Source organism: Nycticebus coucang, chromosome 2 (assembly GCF_027406575.1).
Source record: "Nycticebus coucang isolate mNycCou1 chromosome 2, mNycCou1.pri, whole genome shotgun sequence".
Lineage (NCBI taxonomy): Eukaryota > Metazoa > Chordata > Mammalia > Primates > Lorisidae > Nycticebus > Nycticebus coucang.
The window spans coordinates 164,874,313-164,887,297 of record NC_069781.1 but is presented as its reverse complement, the minus strand read 5'-3'; the positions used below and the strand labels follow the sequence as shown (position 1 = coordinate 164,887,297).

The 12,985-nt window shown below is 47.0% G+C and overlaps 1 protein-coding gene across 3 annotated transcripts in view; it reads left to right on the top strand.

The window, feature by feature from the left end:
• The window catches only part of TK2 (thymidine kinase 2), a 32,601-nt gene extending 20,255 nt beyond the window's left edge, over positions 1–12,346 (top strand). For 2 of the 3 annotated variants that reach the window (XM_053603329.1, XM_053603338.1), the window contains 4 exons: positions 1,038–1,126; positions 1,663–1,742; positions 4,007–4,087; positions 5,208–12,346. In XM_053603329.1, the coding sequence (XP_053459304.1) occupies positions 1,038–1,126; positions 1,663–1,742; positions 4,007–4,087; positions 5,208–5,306 (349 nt within the window). In that variant the 3' untranslated portion in view covers positions 5,307–12,346. The remainder of the gene's footprint in view (positions 1–1,037; positions 1,127–1,662; positions 1,743–4,006; positions 4,088–5,207) is intronic. The other variant, XM_053603323.1, reaches the window with a different exon arrangement.
• The last annotated feature ends 639 nt before the right edge of the window (positions 12,347–12,985 follow it).

Here is a 12,985-nt window from a genome sequence, read left to right as displayed (position 1 = left end):
CTTTTTCCTTTTTTTTAAAGTTAACATTTGAAATATGTAGTAATGCTCCCCAACCCCCTACTCCTGATTTGACAATAAATATGTTGTTAAAATTTGGAAAATACATAAAAGTATCAAGAAAAAAAAGTCTCCCATAGTCCAACTTTCAAAAGTAGATGAATACTTTTGAAAATATGGTTGAGGGCGGCACCTGGTAGCTCAGTGAGTTGGGCGCCAGCCCCATATACCGAGGGTGGCAGGTTCAAACCCGGCCCCAGCCAAACTGCAACAACAATAAAAAAATAGCCAGCCATTGTGCTGGGCACCTGTGGTCCCAGCTATTCGGGAGGCTGAGGCAAGAGAATCGCCTAAGCCCAAGAGCTGAAGGTTGCTGTGAACCATGAGGCACTCTACCAAGGGCAACAAAGTGAGACTCTGTCTCCAAAAAAAAAAAAAAAAAATATATATATATATATGGTTGAGGTGATATAATGTTATACGCAGTTTTATATCCTGTTGTTTTCATTGAACGTTAGGTTATGAGCATTTTCCATGTCATTACATATTCTTTTACAATATCTTTCATGATATTGAAAATACTGCATGATTTTCTGTTGGATAGGTATACCAAGAGTTGGTTTTTCTTTTTCATTATTTTTAAACAGTGCTCCAGTGAACATGATTATTTTCACAAAATAAATTTCTAGAAGTGAATTTGGTTTGCTTATTCATTTCCTAACCTGAATGCTGTGTCTGTTGTCAGGGAACAAGCTTTAAAGTCCCTTTCTCTGCTAGGAATTCAGATTCCAAATGAATTCTCCCATCATTCAGTGCCGTGGCTCCTCCTGCATCACACCAGGAGCCGTCCCCCAGCCGGGGAGGCTTGGAATGCTCAAGGTCCTTGTCATTATTCATGTCCAATATTGCATGGGTTACATTATCCTGTGTGCTCCTGGTGACTCCTTTCGATGAAAGCCATCTCCAGATCCTTTCAGGGGAATGGCACAGCCCAGGAACTTTCTCTTGTGTGAGTAAAACCCTTACTATTCTCGTTGCAGTGGGAAGATGCCTGAAGTGGACTACGTCATTCTGTCGGAATGGTTTGACTGGATTGTGCGAAACATCGATGTGTCTATTCACTTGATAGGTGGGACCTCCCCTCCCTTCCCTCCCACCCTGGGCTCTCTCCTGGGTCCAAACAAGATATGCTTGGCTAGGTCTCCAACTCTCAGGGGCAGTGGGTGGAGCTCTTGCCATCAGGGATTCCTTCCCCACCTCAACTCAGCCTTCTCCCCAAGGGCAGACAGAATTTGGGGCTTCTGATTCTTTCTGGAGAAAAACACTGGATGTCATTCCTTAAGCTGCCTTCCCCTGGGTCAGCTATTTTCCAACACAAATCTGTTATGATTTGATGATTTTTCTAGTTTGTAAGGGAGAAGGAGGGACAGAGCCTGGACATTCAATGAGCCCCTGTGCTACGCTGTCTTCATACATCATTTAGGTCCATGATGACCCCATGGGGCTGATGACATGAAGGATGAGGGTCAAGTTGCCCGTTTGGCCACATAGGGGGCCAGTGGTCAAGCTGAGAGCTGGCTTAACTGGCTTGCCTTCTTTGCTGTTTGGCCTTGGCTTCCAAGCCTTGAGTAGAACAGTAAGAATCACATGTTTTTTTAACCTCAGTTTATCTCCGGACCACCCCTGAAACTTGTTACCAGAGGTTGAAGAGAAGATGCAGGGAGGAAGAGAAGGTCATTCCACTGGTAAGAGGCCTCTTTGACTTGCTTAAATACAAACCCGGAAACCCCCTTGTCACAGCCTGCCTTCCTGTCCCTGCCCCAAGTACTCCGAGATCATTGTGCCCCTGTTTGCAGAGAGACAAGCAGGAACTGAGCTCATGGGAGGGTGAACTCAGACTACCTGTGTGGCTAGAGACACTATGTGGGTGTCCAGATCCGCCTCGCTTCCTATGGCCCCCGACTCAGGATTCAGTACCCCTGTGTTCAGAAACATCCCCGCCTATCCCTGCCCCTCCCTTCCCCTCCCTTCTCCTTGCTACCTCTCCTGCCTGTATAACACCAGGCTTGTCTGTCCCCTGTGCTGAAGATGGCTTGACTATCTGTATACTCTGGATTCTTACTAGGGTGGGAGAACCCCCAGTGCTGAGCACAGTACTGTTTGCCCAGGAGGGAGACCTGCCCTTCTGGGTCTGGCTCAGGCTCAGGTCACAGAGACTTTAATGGGGACTGTCACAACAGGCCTGGACTGTTCTCCTTGCCCTGGTCCTTCACTGCCCCATGTCTCTCTCCAAAATCCAGCCTTCAGGATTGCTTGCTGATATTTCCAATACGGGGCCCCACTCATGCAGTTTCCCAGCCCAGCCTTACTGCTGTCTAGGATGAAGATTCTGTTTTGTAGCATGACGTATGAGGTCTCATGTGACCCAGCCCCGACTGCCTCCCTGGCATTCTCCTCCCACTCCCTGCCTTCCATGTTCTGACCATGAGGAACTAGTAGCTGCACACACATCCACAGACACCATGCACAAATGCTTCTCTGCACAGTGGTTTTCTTTGCCTTTCAAAATTAGCTTAGATGCCACCTCCTCCAGGAAGCATTCCCTGACTGGATTCCCTCCATTGTTGACACTATTTGTTTATGCCTTTGTTTCCCCATCCCTCACTAGTGTGAGCTTTTTAAAATTCATTTTTATTCCCTCTGTGTCCTCAGTTTGTGTCCCAGGGCCTGGTACCTAGTAATTGCTCAGTTGACATTGAACTGAATGTCCCATGTGAGAAGTTCCCGTTGGAGGTACACAGAGGCTGAGCAAGCATTTAGTGGACACCATGAGCTGGACTAGGGGCTCTGGAAGACCTGTCTGACTCCTGAGGCCTTGCCCAGCCTTGTTTTGCCCTGATGCCAGTAGGTACATTCTAGCCATGGAGGCCTGGGCCTTTGGGCAGTTCCTTTGAAATCCTGGAGACGGGAGTAATTGGAAAATGGAGTGCAATGGAGCCAGGGCCAGGCTGGACCATGCTGTGAGGGGGCACACCAGCTCTGTGCAGTGACGCAGATGTTCCCAAGAAATATCCAAGTCTGGAGTCCAGCCATTATCCAAGCCATTGTCTTAACAGTTTTGACAAGGTTCATGGGACAAACCTGGCTCCTGTTGCTGAGGGAGAGCTTGGTGGTGGCTGAAAAGGCAGCCATGTGGGTTATACATGAGCCCCTGGGGAGGGCAAGTAGGATGCTACACCAAGAGGTGTTTGGGGCCCACACGGGAAGGGGTGTGAGCGTCTAGTGCTGCTCAGGGTGCAGGCACTGGGGCTTGGGAGAGAGGCTGTGCCCTGTCCCCTGGTCTCCACCTGGCAGGCTTCATGCAGTTGGTGATCTTCATGGTCTTGAGGAGCCACAGGTTATAGGTTGTCTGAGGGGGCAGAAGTGTCAAGGAGTGAGCGTTATAGTCTTCTTGGTAGCAAGACAGGGGAGGGTTTCCGGGGTGCCCAACCTTTTGGCTTTTCTGCATTAGAGGAAGAGTTGTCTTGGGTCACACATTAGATACACAAACACTAATAAAAACTGATGAGCACCAAAACAAAACAAAACTGCATGCGGCCACAGGTTAGACACCCCTGGTTAGAGGCTGCCCTGGCCATGGGGTCACCATGGAGGAACTGGGGCCCTGCTGTTGGAGAAGTAGCAGGAAATGGGAGAAGCCAGGAGTGGGTCCTGCCTTTGACTTGACTTTGACTCAGTCTCTGGGGAAGGGCTGATGTTCATGCCCAGGAATCCCCAGTAGAGCAGAAGAGGGTGGCTGGTGATGGTCTGACTGTTAGATCGTCTGGGCGGGCTAACAGAGTGTGCGGCAGCGTCTACCAAGGCCCACCTGAGCCAGGTTGGCTATTGCAGGGTTCTTTTGTCCAAGTCACTATCCCATGGTCATTGACAACTTTGCTCCACCTGCCTAAGACCCTTTGTGGAAGGGGTCTGCTCCCCTTCTGTTTCCAACAGATTGTTTCCCTGGCAGGAGTACCTGAGTGCTATTCACCACCTCTACGAGGAGTGGCTGATAAAAGGAAACCTGTTCCCTGTGGCAGCCCCTGTTCTGGTAAGTCAGTCTCCCTCAACAGGGTGGGAGACTTTTCTTTTCTTTTTTTTTTTTTTGCTGTTTCTGGCCGGGGCTGGGTTTGAACCCATCACCTCCAGCATATGGGGCCAGGGCCCTACTCCTTTGAGCCACAGGCGCTGCCCAGGGTGGGAGACTTTTCTAGGAGTGACCCAGGGAATGTCAGCCACCCTGCACACAGAGGAGGGCCTCGTCCTTCAGAGTTTGAGCATTCAGAAGGAGGGAGGTGGGAAGGCTGGTAATGGGTTTCTCTCTCAGACCCTGTTTCTGGATTGAGTCTCACAGGGAGTTGGACAGACCTGAGAGAAGGAGGTCTGTCCTGTGCCATCACATCTAGTAGTGGCAGTAACGTCACTTGTCTGGCACCATTAGCAAAGGAATGTTGTAGATGTCCGAAGCCTACAGACCTAGGTTTTGGTTTTAATCGCTTGGGCCAATGGTCCATCTAATGTGACCTTCCTGCTCCAGAGGAAGACGCAGAGCCTCCTTTCCCCTTTTCTTGGTGACTTAGGTCATCAGAGAAGCATTTTTGCTGGTCTGGCCTGTCACACAGCAATGCCTTAGGAAGTGCTGAGTTGTGTGGGACTTTTTGCCCGGATGAAATGTCTTTGAGTTCCTGTGTTTGCTTTTTATAGTAACCCTACATCTGTCGCTGCCATGTGTCATTTCTGATGTTGATGGGTCTGCCCCTGTTAGTATCTCTTCACTTCCTCATCTGCTTGTTTTCGGTTCCCAGAGTTCTTTAGGGAGCCACCAAGACCCCCAAAGTGCTGGAACTAAAGGTGTGAGCCAGCATGCCTGGGCTACAGTGGATTTTTAATGAAGTAAAGTTTATTTTTCCTCCTTTATTATAAAAAAAATTAGAGAATATGAATTGATGGAAAAAAAAAAAAGTCATTCATGAGTTCACCACAGGAATGACTGTGGTGGGTTCTTCAGTGAAAATCTCACTGGGAATGTAGATTGCCCTAGAGCTGGAAGCCATTTGGCTTTACGCTTCCTTTTGATCTACCTGCAACCTTTTGTGCCCAGCCCTGTTTTGTCGCTTCGTCTGTCATGCAGAGTTCTGCGCAGCCCTGTAACCTGTGTGTTTAATTTCTAGGTGATTGAGGCTGACCACCACATGGAGAAAATGTTAGAACTCTTTGAACAAAACCAGGACCAAATATTAATGCCAGAGTATCGGAAGCATGGCCCATAGGACGGGAAAGGTCTACAGATCATGCTAGAAAAGTGCCTGCAGCTGCCAACTTAGCCATTGGGAACAATTTGGAAAAATCCCCTCTTCAGAGGGCTTTTTCTCTGGCCAGATTTATTTCCCTAATTGTCTTTTCTCCTTTGCCAGCGTCTTCATCGTGGGTAAATGACAAATGGGACCAATGGGATTGTCATGCCCTTTGGTGTTTGCAGCCTCCTAGTCCCCCTGGCACCTCTCCTGGTGGCTCCTCACCATTGGGTCCCTCTAATGAAGCCCTTAGGAAAGGGCGCCCATTGGGTGCCGACATCACTCTGTGCTCCATATACAAATCGCCTCACTCTTTGGACCACTCAGGCGGGCGAGGTAGTAGTCTTATATCCAGGTGAGAAACGTGAAGCTCGGAGAGGTTAAGGGACTCCTAGGGTCATGCAGCCTGTGTGCAGTCCAGCTGGCACCATTCAGACTTTGGACCAACTCCAGAACTTTTCCCCATGTAGCATCACCCTGCGGGCTGTCCCCCTTACCCTGGCTTTTCCTTGTAGAGGCCATCCATGTTTGTGGGGGAGAGCTGGCAGTGTGCAGAGCCAGTACTTTTTTCAGTACTGAGCAATTCTCAAGGACAATAAGCATTCCTAGACTTCAATAAAATTGTACTGTCTGGCTAGAGCCCAGTATACAGTGCTTCCCAGTGTGAGGCCGCTACGTCTATCACTTTGTCATCTGGACTTTGACAACTTTAGGAGAATCATACATTGGCTTCTGAATGTTGCTCAGTCTCCTTGGCGATAGAGGGTCTGTTTGAACTTCTGCCAGTTCTATGTCAGGGGGGTAGCTGTTGGCGCCTGGCTCATTTGCCTGGCGCTATGAGGGAGGGGCAGCCAGCCCTGGCTTCTGGGGCTCCCTTATTCCCTTGCATTCTTGCTGAGGAGCTTCACTCTTGGAATTACTGCAGGTTTTTGGCCCAGAGGGAGAGACACTAATGGCCTTAAGTCTTTTTGAAATGTTTTTCCATCTAAGGGGACATCTGGGGCCATAAAGCGTGAAACCATCTTTGTTGGTTCAGAAAATATCTGCTTTGCTCAGTTGTCTCCTGAATCAAGTAGGAAGCAAGAGAAAGGACCAACATTCCCTTTGGGAACAGTGTGGATAGGAAAGTCGAGGTTTGCAAACAAAGGCTCTTAAAGCTTTGCCAGTTTGGAGGTGGGCAGAGAGAGCTTCAGGAAGACTGGCTGCAAACACAGGGAGGGATTAATGGTGAACTCCGGAGAAACAGGATGAGGCCTCTCACAGCAGTACTTAACTGTGAATGAAGGTACCAAGGCCACTCCCAAGGCTCTGGGTGTGAGCACCTGTGCATGCAACTCCCTGATTTTTAACAGGTGCCAGGGGCCCTGGTGGGCCAGTACCAGAGAGCCCACTGACAGGTTATAGGCCCCAGCTCCTGGCCTCTCCTGTTCTGACCAATTCTTAGGCCATGTAGGCAGGAGGAGGGGCAGTGGTCAAGTGGGGGCCTGAGTGCCAGTGATTAACTAGAAAACTGGGGAAGGCAGGAGCCTTTGGCTATCAGAATTTTTTTTTTTTTTTTTTGAGACAGAGTCTTACTATGTTGTCTTTGGTAGAGTGCCATGGCGTTACAGTTCACAGCAACCTCAAACTCTTGGGCTTAAGCGATTCTCTTGCCTCTGCCTCCCAAGTAGCTGGGACTACAGGTGCCTGCCACAACACCTGGCTACTTTTTTTGTTGTAGTTGTCGTTGTTTGGCAGGCCCTAGCTGGGCCATTTCTGGTGTATGTGGCTGGCACCCTGGCCACTGAGCTATAGGCGCCAAGCCAGAATTTTTTTTTTTTTTGAGACAGAGTCTTAAGCTTTTACCTTGGGTAGAGTGCCAGGGCATCATCATAGCTCACAGCAACCTCCAACTCTTTGGCTCAAGCGATCCTCTTGCCTCAGTTTTCCTATTTTTAGTAGAGATGGGGTTTTGCTCTTACTCAGGCTGGTCTTGAACTCATGAGCTCAAGCAATCCATCCCCCCTCAGGCTCTCAGAGTGCTATGATTACAAGTATGAGCTTGGCTGCACCTGGCTGCTACCAAAAATCTTGACATGCCGGGTCCATCTTTCTGAATTTGTAAGTGAACAGTCCAGTTTTTCCCTTTGGGTCAATTTGAGCATCTGTTTTGGGGGCAATGTGATGGTTTCTTGCTCTCTGGTACCAAATAAATCCTTCACCTAAACCCTTTTGTTGATTTTGGAGTGCTTTCTATGCCAGTAATTGTAGCTCCTTGGAGAATCCTTTTGCCAGTACGATAATGTGTTCTTATTTTTTAAAATCCTGTTTTTCAACATGGAATGTATGAATCCAAAAAGAACCCCCTGCGTTGGCACCTTGGAGAGGGGCTGTGTGCATAAGCAATGGCTGAGGCTTTCCTCAAACATTCCCAACCCAGAAATCACACCTGAGATGGCTGGAGCCAGGTTGCCCACGGACAGTCAGGAGAAGGGCAGGTGGCACCTGGCAGGCACAGTAGGGCCTCATCCTTAGGACACAGGGAGGCCATTCCCAACGCCTCCCAGGAATGGTTGGGTGGAGCAGGGCCAGGGCAGGAGTGGGAGAGCTGGGACAGTGATGCTCCAGCTGTGCTAGCATCACCCTGTTCTTACTCAGAGTCTGGGGTTCCATTGGGCAGAGCCACCTCAGCTGCTCTGATTCTCACTCATTTTTTTTTTTTTTTTTTTTTTGCAGTTTTTGGCTGGGGCTGGATTTGAACCCACCACTTTTAGCATATGGGGTCGGCACCCTACTCCTTTAAGCCACAGGTGCCGCCAACTCACTAAATTTTTTTTTTAATGTTGAACAGCATATACATCCTCTTTTCAACATTTTTAGTGAAATCTGATTTACATTTATGATTTTTTATTTTACATGTAAAATATATGATTAGAACCATTAAAAAATATTTCATGTTCCTGGTGATTTTTTTTTTTTTTTTTAGAGACAAGGTCTTGCTCTGGCTCAGGCTGGTCTTGAACCTGTTAGCTCAGGCAATCCACCTGCCTTGGCCTCCCAAGTGCTAGAATTACAGGTGTAAGCCACCACACCCAGCCACATGCTGATTTTTTAAAAAACGAAATAGAGGCCAGACATAGTGGCTCATGCCTATAATCTTAGCACTCTGGGAGGCCACGGCAGGTAGATGGCTTGAGCCAGAGCCCTTTTTAATAGAAATAGAAAAACTAGCCAAGTGTCATGGTGGGCACCTATAGTCCCAGCTACTCTGGGGGCTGAGACAAGAAGGATCGCCTGACCTAGGAATTTGAGGTGGCCGTGAGCTGTGACTCCACAGCACTCTATCCAGAGTGACAGACTGAGACTGTTTAAAAAAAAAATCTTTCTTCCAGATCCCCACAGGCTCCCACCATTAGATCTGGGGAAGGGTGATGATATTTAAAACCCATAGAGGGTAAAAGATGTTTCTAAAACCTGTCTACCCTTAGGATGCTGGGCCAGCTCTGCTGTCCTGGAGGGTCTAGGGTCAGGGAGCGCATTCCAGATGTTTACCCGTTTATGGAATGTGGAACACTCATCTCCTGGCCTCTCCACCCTGAACAGTTAGTAAAATAATTAACAAACTCTTGAAAATGTCAGTCCTCCATTGCTCAGAATATAACCAATACACTGCCTGGCTCCTGTGGGCTTTGGGCAGGATTACTTACCAGGCTTTCTTTTCCTAATAACCCCAACCCTGCAGTGGTGAACTTGTCAAAAACTGTAATTAAACAGAAGCCAAGAGAAAGTCTTTCCTCCTAGAATTCAGAATGGGTATTGACATTTCTTGCTCTCCGTAGGAGCTATCTTCTTGTATTTCTGTATTTTTTGCTTTTTGTTCTTCAAGAGTAGTGCTTACCAGACTGGGCTCCATTGGGTATCCAGGGGGGTAGTTAATAGGTGTTCTGAGAAAAGGGAGTTCCTTAGTCTAGGAAGTTTGGGAAACCACCTGTGACTTCTCTCTTTGATGCACAAGGTACATTAGCCTAATTAAAACTCAAGAAGCTCTGCAATAAAAATGCCTTTTTAAACTTTGTTTAAAGCAGTGTAACCTGGTTCTTTGTACTCTTAATGATTCCCCAACAATTAAAAAAACCCAAAACTTTGTTTAAGCCAGGGGCTTTCAAACTTATTTGCCAGTGGAACTCATTATCCAGCACTACCATTAGTAATCTCTGAAGCCCTGTTATTTCTCGAAACCAAGTTCAGAATCACTATTCCAGCTGATCTTCAGTTGCTGCTGCCTCCAGCCTCTGTGCCCTTTGGGATTCTCTAGCTCAGTGTTTACAGCATCTGAATCACACGGAGGGCTTGCTACAGTGAAGATTGCTGGGCCCCATCTTAACAGTTTCTAATTCAGCAGGTTGGGGATGGACCTGAGAATTTGCTTTCTAACAACTTTTCAGTGACGCTGGAGCTGCAGGGACCAACTTTTGAGAACCACCTCTCTAGATGATGCTTTCTAGAATCATACATCCATGAGTTTGAAAAAACCTTGCGTGTCATTCTGCTTCTTGTGAGTGCTGGTTATCTTAAACCGTCCAATGGGAACACTGCTTAGCTCTCAGGGGTAATGTGAAAAAACTGAACTGACATATGAAAGGAGCCCAGACCAGGGGCTGGTATGCAGCAAGTGTTCAATAAATGTTAAGTTAGCTTATGTGCCCGGGAAAAAAAGGCCGTGGTGCAGTTAGTGGACGTGGTAACTGCAGTAACTGGAACTTACATCAGGGTGGCACAGATGCATGCTCAAACAGAGAAATCAGGAACAATCTTGACTGACCTTTTATTTTATTTTATTTTATTTTTGAGACAGGGTCTCATTTTGTCACCCTGGATAGAGTGCTGTGGCATCATGGCTCAAAGCAACCTCAAACTCCTGGACTCAAGCAACCTTCTTGCCTCAGCCTCCTGAGGCTCCCACCACTATACCCGGCCAGTTTTTCTATTTTTAGTAGAGACGGGGGTCTCACTCTTGCTCAGGCTGGTCTGGAACTCAAAACAATCCACTTGCCCCTTACAGGCATGAGTGACTACCCAGCCTTGACTGACCTTTTAAAAATGTGCATGATAAAACCACCATAAAGTTAAAAGATCATTGACAAAATGGGAGAAAATATTCCCAACATATATCATAAACAAAAGCCTTATGTCTTTAAATACTTAAAGAATTCTTACAAATGAAGGACAAAGGATCAAAAATCCAATAGAAAAATGAAAAGTCAGGCATAGTGGTGCATGGCTATAGTTCCAGCTACTTGGGAGGCTGAGGCAAGAGGATTGCTTGAGCTCAGGAGTTTGAGGCTGCAGTGAGCTATGATTCTGCCATTCTCAACAGAGTGAGACCCTGTCTCTTTAAAAAAAAAAAAAAAGGTCAAATCATCTGTCAGGGAAGAGACTGAGGAACTTTACAGTAGACTGAAGAACAAAGGAAAATTAAATGCAATGTGGGATCCTGGATAGGCTCCTGGAATAGAGAAAGGATATTACTAGAAAACTGGTGAAATTTAAATAAGGTTTGTAGTATAGTTAATAATATTGTCTGAGTATTAATTTCCTGTTCTTGATGTTAATAATTATATTTGATTATATAAGATGTTAACTTCAAGGGATGAAAGGTGAGGGATATTAAGGGGTGCATTGTACTATTGCAACTTTTCTCTAAGTTTAAAATTAGTTAAAATCACTCTTCATGAGAAATAAAAGCAGAACACAACACTAAAAATTTTACAATCCCCAATTTTTAATGTATGTATATGTAGAACAAATGGCAAAGAAATTGCACCAATGCAGTAACATTGGGTATCTCTGGATGGTGGAGATTGTGATTTTTTTTTTTTTGCTTTTGTTTTCATACTTTTCTGTACTTTCTGAATTTTCTACTTATTTGATCCCTGGAAGCCGTGGTGAAGGAGATGATGGCAAGATGAAGTTTCTCTCTCATGGAGCTTATATTCTAGTGGAGTAGGGGGGATGGAAAGTGAATAAATAAATTTAGAAAATCTTGTGCAGAAAATTAAGCTGATGTGACAGTGAGATGATTGGTTAGGGAGAGCCTCTCTGAGAAAGTGACATTTAAGGTGACATGGGAATAACAAGAAACAGAAGATGTGAGGAGTAGGGTCAGTGGGGTAGGGGAAGGGCCAGGCTTGGCATGTTTAAGAACCTTGCAGAAGCCAAGGTGGCTTTGACTGTGAGGGAAGGGACCTGGGATGAGGTTAGAGGGGAAGGGAGAGGTCAAGGGATGCCTTGGGCACCACCGGAGAGAAATGAACTGATGAGAGTCATGTTCAAATTTAGGTTATAAAGTCCTCTGGCAGCCTCCTCCTTGAGGCTTCTCAAAAAAAATGTCATTGGTGGCCTGTAATCCAAGCACTCTAGGAGGCTGAGGTGTGTGGATCGCCTGAACTCACAAGTTCAAGACCAGTCTGAGCAAGAAAGAGATCTCATCTCTAAAAAAAAAAAGCTGGGTATTGTGAAAGGTGCCTGTAGTCCCAGCTATTTGGGAGGCTGAGACAAGAGGCTCACTTGAGGTCAAGAGTTTGAGGTTGCTGTGAGCTATGATGCCAGGGCACTCTACCTTGGACAAGAAAGTGAAACTCTTGTCTCAAAAAAAAAAAAAGAAGAAAGAAAGAAAGAAAAAGAAAATGTCCTTAGGGAACCAATGTGTCCAGCACAGGACAAAGTCACTGTAGCACGTCAGGAACTCCTCCTTGTCCAAGCATGTGCTGGCACAAGGTCTGAGTGGACCAGGAGACCATTGAGGATTGTTAAGACCTCGGACAGGCTTACAGCCATAGGCAGAAGTCTCTGATTGTCAGCACCCTCAGCCACAACCCTCTCAGACCCTGTCCCTTTCAAGGGGCCGTGCTGTGGCCCCTTCAGACAGTTGGGAGCTTTCACCAAGCTTCTGTCTGAGCTGTGCCTGCCATGGAGCCTGGCAAGTTTCTCTCTGCCAGGCCCGAGCTCCTGCTTGCCTGTGGTTCCAAGAACAGCCTCATGCCAGACACTCACCAGGAAGACGCGAACTCCATCTTTTTCTTTTGTTTTTTTTTTTGTTTTTTTTTTTGAGATAGAGTCTCACTATGTCACCCTCAGTAGAGTGCCATGGCATCATAGCTCACAGGAACCTCAAATTCTTGGGCTTAAATGATTCTCTTGCCTCAGCCTCCCAAATAGCTGGGACTACAGGCGCCTGCTAAAACGCCTGGCTATTTTTTGTCCGAGTTGTCGTTGTTTACCTGGCCAGGCCAGGTTCGAACCTGCCAGTCTCAGTGTATGTGGCTGGCACCGTAATCCCTGTTCTGTGGCACTGAGCCTCAAACTCCATCTTCTTGGCATGCTCTGTGCCAAAGTCCCGCACCAGCAAAAACTCATCCTCCAGGGTGGCCATGTTGTCCAGCCTGCCCAGAACAGTGTCCAGCATGTGTTTGGAAAGCAGAGCTCTCATCCCATAGGAGAAGCTCCCAGTGCATGTCTGGAACAAATGAAGGTGTTCATTAAAGGGGGGATAGTATTTAGAAGTGGCTGAGAGGGGCCAGTCCAGGCAGGGCCGGGGGCACTGGGGGCTCCTAAGAAGCAGGTTGGTGAGGACATTTGGCCAAAGGAAAGACCATGGCCAGTGGTCATGTTATCCT